The sequence below is a fragment of the Palaemon carinicauda genome, chromosome 28 (assembly GCF_036898095.1).
Source record: "Palaemon carinicauda isolate YSFRI2023 chromosome 28, ASM3689809v2, whole genome shotgun sequence".
Taxonomy (NCBI): Eukaryota; Metazoa; Arthropoda; class Malacostraca; order Decapoda; family Palaemonidae; genus Palaemon; species Palaemon carinicauda.
In genome coordinates, this window is record NC_090752.1 from 44,963,225 (window position 1) to 44,983,496 (window position 20,272).

The 20,272-nt window shown below is 42.7% G+C and overlaps 1 protein-coding gene and 1 pseudogene across 5 annotated transcripts in view; both read left to right on the plus strand.

Annotated features, from left to right (window-relative positions):
• The window catches only part of LOC137621550 (calcium homeostasis endoplasmic reticulum protein-like), a 127,435-nt gene that overhangs the window by 17,089 nt on the left and 90,074 nt on the right, over positions 1-20,272 (plus strand). For all 5 annotated transcript variants that reach the window (XM_068351936.1, XM_068351938.1, XM_068351937.1 and 2 more), the window contains exon 3: positions 16,062-16,531. In XM_068351936.1, the coding sequence (XP_068208037.1) occupies positions 16,062-16,531 (470 nt within the window). The remainder of the gene's footprint in view (positions 1-16,061; positions 16,532-20,272) is intronic.
• LOC137622126 (5S ribosomal RNA) lies at positions 2,903-3,020 on the plus strand (annotated as a pseudogene).

Consider the following 20,272-nt stretch of genomic DNA (forward strand, 5'->3'; position numbering starts at 1 on the left):
TCCCACGGGGGTGCTTCCCTTTCGTATCAGGGTTCCCCTGCGCGCCCTTGTGTAGTGTTCTCTCCTGCTCAGTTTTAGTGCACAGGCGCTCTCCTGCTTAGTGTTAGCGCACAGGCGCTCTCCTGCTCATCAGCGTTTTCCTGTTCGCCAGCGCGCTCCTGTTCGCCAGCGCGCTCCTGTTCGTCAGCGCGCTCCTGATGATCGTCGCTGCTGTTCCTGTTGGTTCCTGTTACGTGCCCTGTGCCCCCACGTTCGCCCGCGCTATCTAGAAGTTCGGTTCAGGTCTTGGACAAGGACTCTTCTTCTACGCACAGGATTCCACGCGTTGCCTTCTGCTCGCCAGCGACCACAGACGCGTCAACGTTCGCCTGTTCGTCAGCGATCTCCTGCGCGTCAACGACCGCCATCAATTTGCCACGCGTGTCAGGTCCCCTGGACACCATCAGTAGCGATCTAGCGCTCGCCTGCTTTGGACCACGATCTCCGGTAGCTGAGTCTTGCTGTAGATCTTCCTCCTGCTCGCCAGCGCTCACCTTTACTTCTGTCCTTCTGTGCGCCAGCTTTCTTCAATCGCCAGCGCACATCTGCGCGCCCTTTTCTGCCACACACCAATGGGCGCCAACGGTTTTTCCTGACCGTCCAGGATCGCCTGATTGACAGCTTGCTTCAGCGCTCACCTTCCTGATGCACCTGCGCGCCTTCTGTTTAGCGCGATGCGCGCTAACCATCCCTAGTCTCTTAGGCGATTCTTCGCCTGCGCGCTAGCGTTTTGATAACGCACCACCGCTCGCCAACGCGCCATCGCTTGCCAACGCGCCTTCACTCGCCTACGTGCCATCGCTCGCCAAGACGCGCCATCGCCCGCCTACGCGCCATCGGTCTCCCGACCGCCCGCGTGCCCGCGCACATGCGCTCCAATGTTTGCCCGCGCGCGAACCAACGGTGTTCCGTCGCGCGGACCGACGGTGTTCCGTCGCGCGGACCGACGGTGTTCCGTCGCGCGGACCGACGGTGTTCCGTCGCGCGGACCGACGGTGTTCCGTCGCGCGGACCGACGGTGTTCCGTCGCGCGGGCCGACGGTGTTCCGTCGCGCGGGCCGACGGTGTCCCGTCGCGCGAACGTCGGCTCGATTCCTGCAGTATCCATTGCTCGCCTACGGGTCATCGCTCGCCTGTGAACTTTCGTATTCCGACCACCAGCTCTCGCCCTTCCTACCATGCTCGCCCTCCTTCTGCGCTCCCTCTCGCACTTTCGTCTGCGCTCCTGCGTGCCCGCGCATGGGCGCTTCCACGTTCGGCCACGCGCAAACCATTGATTTACCATCGTGCGAGCGCCAGGGCTATTGCAACCGCGATTCCCGTCGGGGTTTAGCAACATAGCCAGCCTGGCGAGTCTTCTGGAGCGTATTTCCAGAACACGGTCTTCACCTCGTAAACGCAGAGCATGGCACATGCAAGGGCAAGAAGAATCTTCAGGGAGGTCTGAGCAACATTCTTCTTTCCAGAACCTGGGTTAGCCCTTCCTCGTCATTCCTTGGAAGGGTCTTGCCAGGGAGCTTTCCGTTCGAGATTTCTTCGTCAGGCAAGGGATGACTGGTTTACCCCTTCCTCTTCTCCATCTTGTGGAAGGGGCTTACCAGGTCCTTTCCTTCCTCGGTTGCGACCTGAGGTTTTGTACAAGGAAGCTCCAGGAAGGTCATGGGTACTTTCTTCCTCTCGGGCTCAAGCTCCTTGGCGTTTCGTCGCCAAGTTTCGAACTTGGGGGCAAGCTCGATGTTGGACCATCTAAACGCAGTGACCGAGGGCTACCTCTTGGGTGTCTCATCCGTGGATGTCGACAAGCTCAGACACTCTTCCATCCTTGGGAAGAGCTTGTTTGTGCCCAAGGACAGAGACATGGACAGCGGTTGTGCGGAGGAAGTCGACTTCCGTTTTCGCTCCAACAAGGCGCTTTCTTCCAGACCCTGCAGGCCTCCAGTGCCTCTTCTTTCAGCCTCGTCGGCCTAAGTTATCGGACCGGCTACAGCAGCTAAGACAAGGTGTCCAATAGCAGTCCCCTCCTGTCAGGGACAGGTAGCTTGGGAGGCTCTGCTGGGAGGGCATAATCCTAGAGGGAGCGGCAGAGTTCACAAACTCTAGGATTGGCAACCCCCCCTTGCAGGTCTCACGCTGATGCCTAAGAATACTCATCCGGATAACAGCTTCCCGATGCCGATTCCTGCACGATCTCCATGATCAGCCAAGGATATCGCGCCTCGCTCTTACCATCTCTCCATCTCTGTCAGCGAATTCAGTGTCACTGAACCTCTATGCCATGGGGTCGGCAAGAGTTTTGCCCGTTTGGGCAGAATGATCCATGCCTTAGGAGAAGGTCCTCCATAGGGTCGTCGACGGCTTCACCCCCCGGCTTCTTCAGTCGATCCTTTCTCGTAGGAAAGCATCTGAGATGGGAATTCCGTAGTCGACCTCTCAGCTCTGATCAATTTTGTCGAATAAACTTCGTCCAGCGTGGAACAGCAGAATCGATCAGACTGATAACGAGGCGGCAGGACTCCTTAGACCCTGGATCGGAAGGACGGGTACTTCCAGTTTCCATTCCATCCATCTTCCAGGAAGCTCTTGGAATTCAGCCTAGACTTAAGATGCGGTGTGGTGAGCCCGCCGCAGCATCGGAGGTTTTTCCCCAGAGAACTCTCCCTGCTTTCCTTATGGCCGCTCAGGAGCAGGCTTCCGCCTTCTTCGCCTTTTGGAGGTCTGGTCAACTCCGGTAGGCTCGGGTTCGACCTTCTTCAACGCCGGGGCAAGCTTCCGGGTCCTTACCATGAGTGAGGGATCATGGTAATTTGCTAGGAGCCTTCTCTACTTCTGCCTCAACATCTGGAGTATCTAGCCATGATATTGAGGCAACGCCTTACCACGTTGGAAACGCCGCTTCTCGTCCGATCAGCGAAGTTAAGCAACGTTGGATCTGGTCAGTTCTTGTATGGGTGACCGCCTGGGGACGCCAGATGCTGTTGCCTCCTTCTCCGAGCCTTCCCTTCAGTTGACTGTGGCAAGGCTGAGGAGAGTCGCAGTACCTGTTCTCAGTCAAGCAGAGCTTTCTACCCTACCTTGGAACGTTTCCTGGGTCTCTTTTCCTCATTGACCCGTCTAAAGTCCCGAACGATCGCCTCAGGATAAGTTCCCTGTGAGGCGGCCCAAGTTCCGGTGGTATCAAAGCAACGATTAACCGGACTTCCTGGCCCCTATGGGACCAGCGGAACGTTTAGACCTGCAATGGGTGTTGACCTATTGAACCTCTTGATGGGAGTGGATATTCTCGTCCTTTCCCCACATTTTGATGCTGTTCTCGGACTCGTCAAAGAAAAAGGGGGGGGGGGGGGGGCGCATGTTCCGGTTCAGGCCTACGATCAGGACCTGAAGGATACCTCTCCATCATTCAAGCAGACTTAGGGGCCGTAGTCTCGCCCCTCTACAGATCCTACAGTTCCTGCCAAGTCGCTCCGTGCGAGACGACTTCATGGTACTGGCGTATTCCAACCGGCAACGGACGCATTTTCATACTTTCGCATCTTGCAGTAGAGATACTGAGATGATCCGAGGTCCTCTCTATACCACTATTGGCTCGCTCATTCCGGGCAGAGGAATGTTCTCTCCGACTATCTGAGCAGAGCCTCGCAGATAGAGGGTACCTGGGGGTCTTTGGCCTTTAGTAGCCAGCAAGTCCTGGCCTGGGGGACCTGATCGCGACAGCCTGGAACTTCAAGCTTCCGCTGTTCTTCCCCCCAGTCTCAGACCCCAAGACTCTTTGGCAAAATGCTTTCTGGTGATGGTGGGACAACATTGACGCCTGCGGCTTCCCACCATTGTTGTCTGTTGAGAATGGGTCTCAACAAGACCAGGTTGTCTGTCAACCTTTCGATGGCCCTGAGAGCTCCACTGTGACTATACGCGGAACGGTTTCCGGACCCTCTGCTTCCCCTGACGGAACTCCCGGGAGAGCTTCTCCCATGGCACAGGCTACTCAAACAACCACACTACAACATCTTTCACGAGCCATGGCATAGCTTCGGCTTCACGCCTGGAGACACTACGCCGCCTCCTCAAGAAGAGACAACCCGCTACAGTCGTGGAGCGGAGGTCGCGTCACCAGCGATAGTCATCTGCAGGGGTCTACCAGGCGAAGTGGAGAGTCTTCTGTAGTTGGTGTCGTGGGAGAGATACCTCTTCCCTTGAGACCTCTTCTCCAGCAATAACGGACTTATTGCTTTTCGGCGGGAGGAAACTCCTTTCCGCTCTCGGCAATGAAGCCTGTCGCTCAGCTTTTCTCTGGCCTTCAGGCTGAAAGGAGTAGACTTTTTCCTTCCCGCTGGACCTTTCTTCACTCATGCGAAGCTGCGAACGTCCCTGCCCCCAGTCGGAGTGAAACCTCCTCCATGGTGCATGGTTCGGACTTTTTAGTCCCTTAAGAGATCTTTTCTAGAACCATTACGTCAGGCCTCTGATCGTATTCTGTCTTGGGGGACGGTGCTCCTGCTCACTCTGACCTCGGCCAGTGTATAAGCAATCTTCTCGGTCTCGTACGACTCCACCCTTTCTAAGGAATAGGGGAAGGCAACATTCAGGTTCGCTCCTGAATTGTTTGCTAGACTCAGAATCTTTGGGTCCCGGCCCTTCGGTCCAACTCCTTCAAGATTTCGAGTCGCCATTCTGTATCAGATGACCCAAACCTTCTCTTTCTTGCCAGTAAAGGAATTGAAGGGTTATCTTTGGGAACAGCTGCAGTTTGTCCTCACGTGCAGCCGGGTTGGGAGCACAGGAAGGACACGGGAGAGTCTCCAGTATACCTCTTCAGCTCGGACTCAAGGACATTCATCTCGACCTGAATCCAGACCCTCCCCCGTCACGTCGCCCTACAGCACGATGTCGGATACATCGCAACGTCCCTCGGCTTCGAGTAGTACTACTCTGTGACGCAGGTGCTACAAGCTGGAGTCTGGAAGCGTCTAATGACCTTCGCAGCCTGCTTCCTGCAGGACGTGACCCACAGGAGTATCGATACGTTTCTATCGCTCTGTGGTGGCTACACAACAGCTGGTCTAACCTCAGGCTCCTTTTTGGACAGGTAGCAGAAGGTTGAGGGCATTGTTATCAGGTTTTAGTCTGAATGAACGAAAGAAGTATGTCTGGCCCTTAGTTCTTTCTTCATCGTCCCCTCTACTGGGGAAGCAGCATCCTGGTCTCTGCATAGCTGACCTCAAACCTTTGCAGGTAAACCATGCTTCCTTGTGTTCCTAGTATTGAGTCAATACTGTCGCGTCCCCCATACCCTGACGAGGTGGTATTGGGAACGTCCTAACCCAGAGTTCCTTCTGGAACTCCAGGTCAACTGCCTAGGACGGGTCACACTTCTTCCTTCACACACAAGCTTATGTAGGCCACACGTTTCCTTGCGGAGTAAAGAACTTGTGAGGTGCAGGGACTCCTTTTCTCGAGTGCGACTCACTCGGATTTTGAGTCCCCCCCCCGGGTAAAGCCAAAGCCAGTATGGCTGGGGACTTTCCACCCATCCTAAGGGGTAAGTCACCCAATGTAAATAGCGTGGTTTGTATTTCGGTTACGGAACAAATGACAAATTCGGAGATAATTTGTATTTTTCCTAACCATACAAACCTTAGTTATTTACACATATTTGCCCGCCAGCCCTGTCCCCCAAGACAAGTCCTACCTCTAAGTGAAGTGAAGCAGTTCACCGGTGTGTGAGGGGGGAGGGGTAGCTAGCTACCACTCCCCTACTCCCCTGCTAACTAGCGCGGGGGGGTGATACACCCCCGTTAAATTCTAATGGCTCGCCATTTCAGCTACGCTAAAAGGTAAACCCAATGTAAATAGCTAAGGTTTGTATGGTTAGGAAAAATACAAATTATCTCCGAATTTGTCATATATGAAAGTGAAGAGTTCAACATTTGTCTTATCTTTGCACTATATTTACGTTGTTTGGTTCTTCTGGAAAGTCTGGAAAGACCTTTGTCTGATTGTCTGATATAGGAATAGCTGCAAGTTTTATGTGGAATCTTGTAAAAGTAGCTTAGATAGTTTTCGGGAGAATTCTTGATCAAAATATATTTTGATGTTTGAAAGACAAAAAAGGACATTTTACAGTATACTGTATTAAAAGCTATATAAAATTGAGGTTCCCTCTTGAATGAGGTATTATTATTATTATTACTTGCTAAGGTACAACCTAGTTGGAAAAGCTGGATGCTCTAAGGCTAGGGGCTCCAACAGGAAAAATAGCCTAGTGAGGAAAGGAAGTAAGGAAAATAAGATTTTTCAAGAACAGTAATAACATCGAAATAAATATTTCCTATATATAAACTATAAAAACTTGAACGAAACTAGAGGAAGAGAAATTAGATAGAATAGTGTGTTCTAGTGTACCCTCAAGCAAGAGAACTCTAACCCAAGACAGTGGAAGACCATGGCACAGAGGCTATGGCACTACCCAAGACTAGAGAACAATGGTTTGATTTTGGAGTGTCCTTCTCCCAGAAGAGCTGCGTACCATAGCTAAAGAGTCTCTTTTATCCTTACCAAGAGGAAAATAGCCACTGAACAATTTTCAGTGCAGTAGTTTTAACCCCTTTGGTGAAGAAGGATTGTTTGGTAATCTCAGTGTTATCAGGTGTATGAGGACAGAGGAGAATCTGTGAAGAATAGGCCAGACTATTCAGTATTTGTGTAGGCAAAGGGAAAGTAAACCATAACCAGAGAGATGGATCCAATGTAGTACTGTCTGGCCAGTCAAAGTACCCCTTAACTCTGAAGCAGTAGTATCTCAAAACCAATAATTTTGATAATAAAAGATTTATCTTGTAATGACAGAAAAGTTATTTTTTTTTACTTTTGCAATCCACACTTTATGACACTTTATGATATGATTAGGATATTTTAGTTTTTCTGATTAGAATCATATAAATTTTATCTTTAAGAAATTCAGGACTACAAACAGGAAAGCTATTGAAAATAAGGTTGGTAAAATAGATATTTTAATTCGTTGCTGTGATTGTAATAAAATGGATATAGGAAGAAACATTTCTGAAGGCACAAAATTTTAAGCATTCAAAAGTACATTTAATATTTATTTGTTCTGACATCAGAATACAAACCATACATTCTTTATTAGGGTATATACTTTTGGCAAAGCTGAAACTAGCTATAAGACTTTTGGCGAGGTGTAACTACCCCTACCTGTAGTTAGCATGGGAAAGGGGTTTAGTACCGACTACGCTGCTCACACACACACACACACACACACACACACACTTGTGTTCTATTTTCACTTTTTTTTCTTTTGGCTCAATGAGAATAGACGTTTGTCTCACTGCCCAACTTTCTTAACTGGCCTTTGACTAATTTTCTTGTTTTTTCTTGAACAGAACATATCTATGATATATTCTCATGTTTATACAGTATATAGGCTATATGTGTATGTATGTATATATTATTTTATATGTACAGTATATATATATATATATATATATATATATATATATATATATATATATATATATATATATATATATATAATATATATATATATATATATATATATATATATATATATATATATATATATATATATATATATATTTATATATGTATATATGTATACATATATATATATATATATATATATATATATATATATATATATAGATATATATATATAGATTATATATATATATATATATATATATATATATATATATATATATATATATATATATATATATATATACAGTAGGGTCCCGAATTATGCGAGAATTTGGTCGATTAATGACCTCGTGTAAATGGAAAATCGCGAATTTCGAAACACACAACTAACAGAAATAATTCCATTGCGGCCATGGCAACCAGCAATTTGCCTATTCAAATGTGTTTACTACCCATTTCCAATACTTTCTTTGTACTATACTGTATTTCTTTATAATATCAAATTGTTCTTGTAAATAAATAAAACATTTAATATACTTTAAAGTTCTAATAACTTGAAAAATGGTTAAAATTACAACCAGGATAGGTGTAAACACCATATATTTCCCGTTATAACACAACCCAAAATACAGACAAATTTTAATGTTTGTCATATCTATTGTATAATACAACTGGTGAATAGCAAAACCATCACTCTTTAGACTAGCTTGTATGATTGAAAATCCAGAATTATCAAAATAAAGGCGATTTTATATCATGCGTTTCCTAAACTCGCTAAAAAGCACAATAGAAAACGACAACCAATGTTTTGTTTACGTTTATCTCTGATCACAACGAAGAAACAGACGCATTTATACATCTGTGTTTTTGAATTGACAGCAATTTTACCAAGTATAGAATATATGTTGAATTTGTTGTTACCAATGTTCTAATTATTTTTTATTAGAACTTTCAAATAAATGAAATGAATGCCATTTATGAAATGTTTTTCTTTATGATGCCGCCTGAAACGGAAACCTTCCATTTGTTTACGCTCCATCTTCGATCATAATAAACAAACGAATGCATTAAACACACATGATCTAAGTCATAACTAATGATATTACAAACATTTAGTAAACATTATGTTATTACAAATATTTTACTTACCGTATCCATATAAATTCCTAAATTCGTAGCAAAGCTGGAAATTTTTTTTTCCTTATGCGTTTAATCCACAATAGCAAACTGCCGCTAATGACAGAGTGATAACTTAAGATAATTCTAAACTGTTACGAAAGATAATTGTCCTTTCCATATCCAAAATACTTTTCCTAACTTCAGTTATAAGTCAACTTGTACCCACCTCAATTATGGATCCATGTGCAAAAAAGGTAAAAGAAGAAAGTACTAGGCCTATTTTTAAAGTCGCCGAACAATTAGGTTACCGCTATAACGTTCGATGTGTGTGAGAGAGAGAGAGAGAGAGAGAGAGAGAGAGAGAGAGAGAGAGAGAGAGAGAGAGAGAGAGAGAGAGAGAGGGATGGTTTTAAAGTACTAAACAATAAATATGATAGGTTATAACACATTGGTGTTTATTTAATATTAACTGTATAGATGGTTTGAATAAGTTAAGAAATGGTGTAAACAATTCTTTGTTATTGTATTCGCGCGGAAGCTAGACATCAGCTGATGTGATCACAGCCAAAAGTAAAACATAAATAAGTTAGCAATACTCGATTTTTAAAACACACCCGAAATTTAACAACATAAGTACATGTTTTATTATAGCGCAATTGACATTTAAAGAGTAAAAATTTTCTGGAATAGAATGGTGTTTCCTAAAAAATAGTGGTTTGTGGACGAAATCGGTTACCGTATTTTAAGCTATGATTGAAATGGATGTATACACGGTATAATTTTTTCGTTTTGTATTTAATTGACACTTCAAGAAAACCGATTTTGGTTTCTTCATCTATTTGTAAGTATTGTATAACGAGAGAGAGAGAGAGAGAGAGAGAGAGAGAGAGAGAGAGAGAGAGAGAGAGAGAGAGAGAGAGAGAGAGAGAGAGAGATATTATGACGCAGAAGGTTACAGACCTAGAACAGGGGAGGATGAAGGTGGGGGGAGTGATGAGATAGGCTGGGTGGACTCAGAGGGGAGACGGTAGGAGACGGGGGAAGGGGGGATTTGGTTGCCAGTGGCTAAAAATAGATTCTGAAAGACGGTAAAGGGAAAAACGAATCCCATCGAATAAACAGAATAAGGAAAGGGAATAAGATCCAGAGGAATAATAGATATAATGGAATGAAAATGACTAGATGGTGTTAATTGTGATAAGAATAATTTAGATATTTGAAATAAGAGTGTCTGAGGAGGTATAGAAGGAATTCATGATAAATATAGAGGAATATCAAAGGATACAGTTAGTTTGCATTAAAGGGTTTGTTATCGTTTATCGGCAGTGAATAGCCTAAACTTCGGTAACGAGTCGTCAATATTTTGTCATATTTTAAACAGTATACATTTGATTTGCAAACATTGGTTTTGTAGAGTAGACGGTAAAATAAAATCTAGAGAGAGCGAGAGAGAGAGAGAGAGAGAGAGAGAGAGAGAGAGAGAGAGAGAGAGAGATCTCTCTCTCTCTCTCTCTCTCTCTCTCTCGCTCTCTCTCTCTCTAGATTTTATTTTACCGTCTACTCTACAAAACCAATGTTTGCAAATCAAATGTATACTGTTTAAAATATGACAAAATATTGACGACTCGTTACCGAAGTTTAGGCTATTCACTGCCGATAAACGAACCCAGTCTACTCGTGAAAACCTTGAACGCCCAGAGGGAAAAATAAGGCTTTTAAATATACTGTACTAAACAAAAATACTGTAATGCTTTAATATACCATCATTAACACTACCATTACAATTATCGTAAGGTTGGAGAAAGATAAAGATTGCCGAGAACGTAACCACATTTCTGTTTACATTTTGTCAGCTGGACTCGCACAGTTAACAGTTGATTTAATTGTTGATGTGGAATTTTATCCTTAAATAGGCTATTCATTATGAAATTATGTTAATGAAATGTAATGTTGATATTGTTTTGTAACATTTATTATAAATCACCGTATTTAGGGCTACCAATATACAGTATTTAAAAAGACAATAGATTTGATACATTTTGTAGTGCTTGACTCGCGAACTTTGAACAGCCTCGCAGATACAGAAAATTTATTTTTGAAAAATAGCGATCGCGGAAAAGGGGAATCGTGTAATTCGAACACGCTTAATTCAGGACCCTACTGTATATGTATGTATATATATATATATATATATATATATATATATATATATTAGCAGCCTAGCTACAACCCTAGTTGGAAAAGCAAGATGCTATAAGCCCAAGGGATTTAACAAGGAAGAATAGCCCAGTGGGGAAAGGAAATAATGAAATAAATAAATGATGAGGAACAATTTACAATAAATCATGCTAAAAACAGTAACAACGTCAAAACGGATTCAACTACCCGATTAGGAAGATCATTCCACAACTTGGTCACAGCTGGAATAAAACTTCTAGAATACTGTGTAGTATTGAGCCTCATGATGGAGAAGGCCTGACTATGAGAATTAACCGCCTGCCTAGTATCACGAACATGATGGAACTGTCCAGGAATGTAAAGGATGGTCAGAATTATGAAAAATCTTCTGAAACACGCATAATGAACTAATTGAATGATGGTGCCAAAGATTAATATGTAGATCAGGAATAAGAAATTTAATAGACCATAAGTTTCTGTCCAACAAATTATGGTGAGAATCAGCAGCTGAAGACCAGACAGGAGAACAATACTCAAAACAAGGTAGAATGAAAGAATTAATACACTTCTTCAGAATAGATTGATCACCGAAATTCTTGTAAGACGTTCTCAATAAGCCAATTATTTGTGCAATTGAAGAAGACACAGACCTAATGTGTTTCTCAAAAGTAAATTTTCTGTCAAGAATCACCCCTAAAATTTTAAAACAATCATATAAAGTTACAGAAACATTATCAATGCTGAGATCTGTATGTTAAGGAGCCACTGTCCTTGACCTGCTTACAATCATACTTTGAGTTTTGTTAGGATTCAACTTCATACCCCACAATTTGCACTACACTAATTTTAGTTAGATCTCTATTAAGGGATTCAGCAACCCCAGATCTACTTTCAGGGGATGTAGCATCATCTGCATATGTAACATGTTTGTTTTTTTTAGGCAAAACCACATGTCATGTGTACAGTATATAGTATGAGAAGTAATAGGCCAAGAACATTACCCTGTGGAACACATTCCTATACTCACTATGGCGCCCATCAACAACAACTCATTGAGATCTATTAGTTAAGAATTCAATATTAATGCTAAGAAACAACCCACCCACTTCCTATATAAACTATATATATTTTAACAAAACAAACAGAAATTAGATAGAATAGTGTGCCCGAGTGTACCCTCAAGCAAGAGAACTCTAACCCCAGACAGTGGAAGACCATGGTACAGAGGCTATGCCACTAACCAAGACTAGAGAACAATGGTTTGATTTTGGAGTGTCCTTCTCCTAGAAGAGCTGCTTACCCTAGCTAGAGAGTCTGTTCTACCCTTACCAAGAGGAAAGTGGCCACTGAACAATTACATTGCACTAGTTAATCCCTTGGGTGAAGAGAAATTGTTTGGTAATCTCAGTGTTGTCAGGTGTGAGGACAGACGAGAATCTTTAAAGAATAGGCCAGACTATTCGGTGTATGTGTAGGCAAAGGGAAAGAATTGTAACCAGAAAGAAGGATCCAATGTAGTACTGTCTGGCCAGTCAAAGGACTTCACAACTACCAAATTAAGTCACAGCTGGAATAAAACTTCTAGAATACTGTGTGGTATTGAGCATATGATGGCGAAGGCCTGACTATGACAATTAACCCCATGCCTAGTATTACGAACAAGATGGAACTGTCCTGGAAGATCTGAATGTAAAGGGTGGTAAGAATTATGAAATTACATGAAATAATTCAAATGTATTTGCCTGTATTTCACTGTGGTTATAGCTTTATTATAGAATTTAATGTGATGTTTTTGTAGGACTTGAAACTAATTATCCAATTTACCAGTAAACACAACTCATCACACAAAAAAATGGAGACACAAAAGCCAGTCCATAACCAAATATTTTCAGATGAAGAGGCATCAATGTATGTATGTATGTATGTATGTATTCAGATACAGTGCATCAAAAGAAGGGGGATGGGGCCACGTGGTGCACCACACGGCACATAAATCTCCAAGCACTACAGCAGTTCCATCAGCTCCTGGTGGGTCACTCGCTGGTGTCGATGAGCGACAACATTGCGGTAGTGGCTTTCGTAGAACATGCAAGGCGGTATCTTGTCTCGCAGCACCTTTGTCATCGAGCAATGGAAATGATAAGATGGGCTGAAGACATCTCTGAATCCCTAATCAGCTCGCTTCATTTCGGACAAGAGGAATGCACTTACAGACATCTGAGCAGAGTGACTTAGATAGTGGCCTCCGAGTGGCATTTGAATCATCCAGTAGCTAACAAAGTCAGACCTTTGTGGGGTTCCCCAGCAGTGGACCTGATTGCAATGTCCCTGAACACTGGGCTCCCACTTTACTGTTTACCAGTCTTGGATCCCCAGACCTTTTGTCAGGATGCATTCCAGCAAAGGTGGGACTATATTTGATGTTTACGCCTTTCCCCCATTCTACCTGATGAGAAGGGTGCTCAACAAGGCAAGATTATCCGGAAACCTGTCAATAACCCTCATAGTTCCGCTATGACTTTATTCATAAAGGTTTCTGGACCACCTTCTGCTGGTGACAGAAATCCCGAGAGAACTCCCTCCACGACACAACCTACTCAGATAACCACACGGGAACATCTTCCACAAAGCCATAGGATCAATATGTCTTCATGCCTGGAGACTATCCAGCATCTTGTCACATAGATAGGCCATCTGCAACAAGTTGCAAATAGGATGTTGCGAATAACTCTGGAAATCTTCAGTTGCCGTTTACTAGACTAAGTGGACTGCCATCTGTGGTGGGTGTTGTGGATGAGGGCTTCTCTCCCCTCAATTCCACTTTCCAGCAATAGTGAAATTCCTTGGATACCTTCGGGAGGGAAAACTACTCTCGGTTTCGGCGGTGTAAGGCTACTGCTTGGCCTTGACCCTCTCCTTTAGCTGAAAGGAGTTAACATTTCGTTGGTATTGTCTCTCCTTATACAGAGTTTTGAGCTTGCCTGTCCTCAGTTGGAAGTTAGCCCTCCTCCATGGAATGTGGTTCGCGTTCCCATCAGATCTTCACCTGACCTTAAAGACGGTTTTTCTGATCATGTTGTCTTCGGTTAAGAGAGTCGGCAAACTCTATGGTCTTTCCTATGACGTCCCCCATTCAAGGCGATGGGGAGAGGTAATACTCGACTTTGTTCCTGGGTGTCTCTCCAGCCCTAAAAATCTGGCAGCAATGGATCCCAGATTCAAACCCTTCAGGATTGGGAGTCTTCATATCATAACCCTTATCCAGATCAACTGCTACTTTGCCCAGGGAGGAGCTTGAATTGCTACCTCAAGAGAACTACAGGAGCTCGCACCCGAGTGGCAGCTCTCTTCGTCAGCTCGGGGAAGGTAAAGAGAAGGATCACCAAGAACACGTTCGCTGCTTGGATTTGCAAAGTCATAGACCGGACATTGAATCCTGATCCTTTCCCTCAGCCAAGGAGACCTAGAGCTCATGAGATTAGGGGTATGAGTACGTCCCTAGCGTTTAAGAACTATGTGACTCAGGTCCTACAAGTGTGTGTGGAAATGTTAAACGACCTTCACCGCCCACTTCCTACAAGACGTGACCCACAGACACGTGGAGATATTCTCCATTGGCCCTGTGGTGACTACACAATTCATGGTTTAAACACCACAAGGATTAATTCTCGGATGATTGATAAGAATAACTGGCTCTGTCTTTATTTCATCTTTCCGTCTTTTGAAGAACAGCATCTACAATACTCTGCAAGATGGCCTTCTCTGTCTGCAGGTAAAACCATTTATCTTGTGAAACCTGGTTTAAGATATGTACACTTGTTGCATTCTCATACCCGCTGGCGAGGTGGGATTGGGTAACTTCTATGGTTAATTCAAAGATTACTATGTTCCTGAGAATTTTTACCTAGACTAGTTACACTGCTAGTATCACACAATCACACGGATTGATCAGGCCGCTAACCATGCTTTGCACAGAATTTAGCAAGGTGCCAGGGTTTCTCCCTGTTATGTGCAGAGCATGTACGGGAAAACTCTGGTCAAAAACCAGTCGGTTGGTTTGTACTTCCACCCATCTAAAGGGTGAGTCTTTCCTAATAAAGAGCGCAAGGTTTGTATTCTGGTGTCGGAACAAATGACAAATTCGGAAGTAATTTGTATTTTTCCTAACCATTTAAACCTGTAGCCCTTTATACACATTGGCCCTCCATCACCTATCCCTCAGTAAGTCCTACCTGCAAGAAAAAGTGACGGTAGAACACAGGTGTGTGTGAGAGCAGGGTGGTCGGTACTACCCCCCCCCCCCCACTAACTAGTGATGGCGGTAGTTACACCTTTCTAAAAGTCTTATGACTAGCTTCAGCTTTGCCAAAAGTATATTCCCCGATATAGAGCTATATGTTTGTATGGTCAGGAAAAATACAAATCACTTCCAAATTTGTTATATCTAAAATGCCAAGATGATATCATTTTATTCTTAAGCAAATTGCATTTATGATGCACACATATTTATGGTGTTCTTTGGTTTATGTATTTGGATGACATTACATGTAGTATTTGTCCTTTATCTGAAAATATTAATGCCTTATATTTTTCAATTGAATAATTCCACCAGAATCAAGCAACACAATGTGTAAGGATGGGACATACTGTATGTTGAATGCCTTAATTTTACATATGAATAATTTTAGCAATGTGAGATTTGGAATTTCAAAAGTTTTAGTATATTGTACAGTAATTATATAGCCAGGCATAATGTTGTAAGTCTGCTTCTATAAAAAATTGTAATGAACTGATTAAATCAAGTCATGGTAAGTATAAACAGATTTTTTGGCTTTTTCTTTCAAGTTTCAATTGATTCACTTTTAATATATGGTTTATAGATGTTATGTATGACAGAAACATCTTATTAAAGCTGAATACTGTATATATGTACCTTACTATATTTATACAAAATTCTTAAGATAATGGGGAAATGAGAAATTATTGATATTTTCTTTAGACTACATTTCTTTGGTTCCTCCTATAAATGGTTAGCATTGTTATTGTGAAGGAAGTTGTCAATAGGATCCAAAGCTATTTTAAGTAACCAAAAATTGTCAAATGGTCAGAATTTATTCTTTTAGAGAATATTTTATTGTAATTTGAAAAATCTTATTTGAATATTGTCCATTTTTTATAGATATAGAGAACCATATTGTATACACTATGTGATTTAGGATTTGTTTTATGACGCTCATCTTATTCTCCTTCTTTTCCATTTGAATCAGTTTTAAAGCATCGACAAGCTCGTGAACAACACCAGTCCCAGCACCCAAATCAAGGTCAAGGTCAACCATCCATGCATCAGCCTCCTCCTCCACCACCCCCTCCTCCTCCACAAGGAGGTTTTCCAGGAGGAGGTGGTAGTGGTTCATTCCCTGGCCAAAATTTTCCTCCAGGTTACCCCTACCCCCCCAGTTCAGGGTATCCTGGAGCTGATGTCAACCAGTTTAATCCTGGGAACCCACCCTCAGGGGGATTTTCTCAAGGGCAGTATCCTCCTCCTCCTCCACCTACGAGTGAACCACCCCCTCCCACATCCTTCCCACAGGTCACGTCAGCTTTTCCACCAACTGGAGAACCTAATTATGCTCCATCTCCCAATTTTGCTCCTCCAACTACTTCTGAACCACCTTTTTCTCATAATCAGTCATTCCCTCCCCCACCTCCAGGAGATGCTACATATACAGCTCCTCAGGTTAGTATTGGAACTTGTTGAATTTTGTTTGTGCAACAATTGATGTATAGTATTCTTTTGCTCATAAATCAATTGCTTTTTTCATATATTAGTACTTTATAGGGTCATGTTATACTGTAAATTTCCTTCATGTCCTTTGCATAAGTTCAGGGAGAAAAGTAAAGTTTACACATGAGGTTGATTTTGTGGATGTGTGTGATTCACAAAAAAAAAATGTCCCCCCAAAAATAAAATTGTAATCTTCTTGTGGAGTGAAATTGATATAGCTCTTCACTTGGACTTTTCAAGTGGCAAATCTATAGTATGCAAACCATTCATCCTTTAAAATAGGGATATGTTTTGAGCAGCTCTGAAATGGACATTGAATTGCTTACATGGTAGCTGGTTAATGACAAGTAGTGGTAAGGGGAAGCCCCGCCTACCCACCTGTTACGGAATAGACACTTTTGTTATTGTCCGCAATGTATACAGACGTACTGTCATGGTGCCTTCTATACTGTTGGATCTCTTCTTACATTTGTATGTGTTTAGTGGTGGCTTTTTTTTATTTTTATTTTTGAGATCAACTCACTTGTTTGTGGAAAAACCTCTGGTGTAATAGTTTGTGTTGCGGCTGAGAAATCTTGTAGTTTTCTCCTCAGAGGGAGCATAGTCATTAAAGGCACCTAGACCATGGTTATTCTGTGATAGCAAGGAATAATGGTTGGTATGGGGAGGGAGAGCTTACCATCTCTCTTCATCTTGTACCAATGTAATCTCCCTTCTCCATTCAATTTTTCTGATATTTCTTTCTTGAAAAGCAGACAATGAAGAAGGTATTTGCTTTGCTGGGGAAGACCTTTTGTTGAGGGGACCGTCCGCTATGGTGTTTGATAAAACAATTTAAAAAAATCGAAAATTGTTTTATTGTGTTATGTATGCATAAACATATCCTACATGCTCTCGGGAAGTTTCAGCCAATTATTTTTATAAATAATGAAGATAAAGTGGTCTTTAGATAATTACGTCATCTTTACTGCATCATCTGCATGACTGAGTTTGATAGAATCATCTTTGCGTGTTTATTTTTGCATTTATATAACGATTTTTTTTACTTATATTTTGAAATCTTGTACGTCTGGCAGTGATGGAAGGCATAGGTAGAGGGTAGGCATACACGGATACAATCTACGAGAAGAAAAGCCTGAGTTTCCAAAGATGTATAGAAGTTACATTGCCTGTGTGTTGGTTTACTTGTAGTTCGTATTTACATTGTGTTTTCACAACGTCCTTGTGAACTTTATAGCAAGGCCAATGTTACCTAAGGTTGAAGAAAGAAAAAAAAGTAATGAGAGCAACAAAAAAAAGAACAAAAAAGAGAGGGAAACATGAATAAGAGTACAAAGCTGGAACATATTAACTAAAACTGGCATCAATGAGAGGCCGCTGGCAACTCATGACACCCTTACACCAAGTGTATTAGCAAACGTAGGGTTTACATATCTCGTTTAGGGAGCCTTTATGTAGGAATAAGTTATATAAGTACAAAGTAAAGTTATCATAATAATGTTATTTTGATTATTTTAAGAAAAAAATAAAAATTTATAGCAAATCTTTGGGAGCGTATAACTCAAAAACATACTTATTCACACTTAAGTACATTTTTCTCTTTGTTTGATTTCAGAGAGAAAGGATATAATTGAAAAGAAGAATAAAAATCCGACAATTCTGTGTAACAGAATTTTTATATTCCTTTTTCTCTTTTTTTCATGATTATTTTACGTCTGGACGAAGAAAATTAAGAAAAAAAATCATTAATAAAAAGATAAAGGAAAATAAAAAATCTGTCACACAGAATTATTTGATTTATAAAGAAGTTTTGATGGTATGATTTTCAATACAATTGGTGTCATATTAGTGGAGATAAATGTACTTAAAATTTTTATAAAAATCATGATTTTTGCTAATGAAAAAGTTTTTGATCAAATGACTTGCAATTTTTATATGATGAAGAAGGTATTATATATGTCTACAACATACTGTATATAGAAATGGTTATTTTGAACCATTAGAAGAAAAAAATGGCTGACATAGTGGACGGTCCCCTTTAAAGCTCCTTGCAACTAATAGCGATTGCTCTCCTTCTTTATGAGGTGGTGATGGTACTCATTTGCTAACTGGCACCTTCCAGGTCAGGCAAGCGAGTGTGGTTTTGCATAATAGTTATTGCTGTTGCACCGAAAGCAAGTGAACTGTCTTACTAGGACCGAATATCAGCACTGTAAGCCATGGAAGGATGAGAGCATATGTACCCATATTTCTTGTTCCTATCACAATTCTGTACAAAGGATTGTTTATTACCCTGGTTTTCGCTCTGCTCCACGTAAGTCGCCAGCTGACTTGTATTTTTGGGGTTGTTTAGCGATCATGTGCCTTGTATGACTGTCATCACTGTTTCATCAATTGCAGGTGACTTGTATTAATAGGACTAACCTCCAATAGTGTATAGTAAGTAAATAGGGTATCATATGATACTCTGATACACCTTCTGCCATTAAAGGGGCCAGCCGCCTAATGCCATTTTTTAAGGACAGGACTTTGACATTGATACCACTTAATAAGGTGACTTAGGACATCTCCAAACTGCATGGGATTTTTGCCTCTGACCTTTGGTTTTGCGACGCCAGGTCGATTTATCCTGAAAATTAGTGTTTTTCAAATTCTATCTCCTCCCTTGATACTTATTACTGTATTAGGACCTGGGATTACTACCCTATATTGACCTGATGTAGACCTCCAATGAAATAGAGTTTGTTCCAACACGAATACTTACCTCGAACTACTTTCTTAGGAGTTACCTGTAATCTCCTCTCTACCGACCAGAGTTTTGTGTAGTATACCCTAAACCCGTTTTCTATGGAGTGCTAACCCGGGAGTAAGAGAACGTGCCCCGAGGGTAGCCTTTGCGCTAGGTCAAGGTCCGCTTGGGTCATGAGCGCCAGTAAGTTCTCTGGTCGCGACGTGATACCACGTCGCTCTCGTCTCTCTCGACCCTTTGTGTCCGCCTCGTGTGTCCCGCGTGTTTACCACGTGGTAACTTTGTGCTTATCCCTTGTGTTCCTGTGCGTTCACTACCCTTCCTTGTGCTTCCCAAGTGTATCCCTTTGATTCCCTGCGTTCCTGTGTCTTGTGGTTGTGTGCTATGGAGCAAATCCGCCGTTGTCCTGGGCCTAGAGCCGGAAAATCGTGTGGAGCGTTCCTCTCCAAATCTGAAGTGGATCCTCACCCCCTTTGCTCTTCCTGTAGGGGCAAGATTTGCTCTCCTTCAGATACGTGCTTTGAGTGTGTTGGTTGGAGTGAGATTCAGTGGGTGCGATACGGCACGAAGGAAAAGAAGTCGTCGAAACGCTCGCCCAGAAAATCTAGCGTCTCTTCGCCGCTACCGTCGCCCAGTGGACGGTCCGACGGGGCTTCTGTCTCTCCTTCCCCTACCCAGAGTAGGGGACGAGGTAAGTCCGTTGCGGAGAAAGAGCCGGGGGTTCTTCCCCAGGAGTCTGGTGTGTGTGAAGTGGGAGTTGCGGGGCCTTCTCGGGCTAGTGGGGAGCCTGGTAGTGCTGTTGGGGGGTTCTGGAGACTCGGCCCTTGTGCTTGGGGGGCACGTTTCCTCCAATGACCCCCTATGGTGTAGTAATGTTGTTCCTGTGTCTTCGCCCCCTTCGTGGGCCTGTGTTTCAGGTTCTTCGGCAGGCGGCGACACCCAGG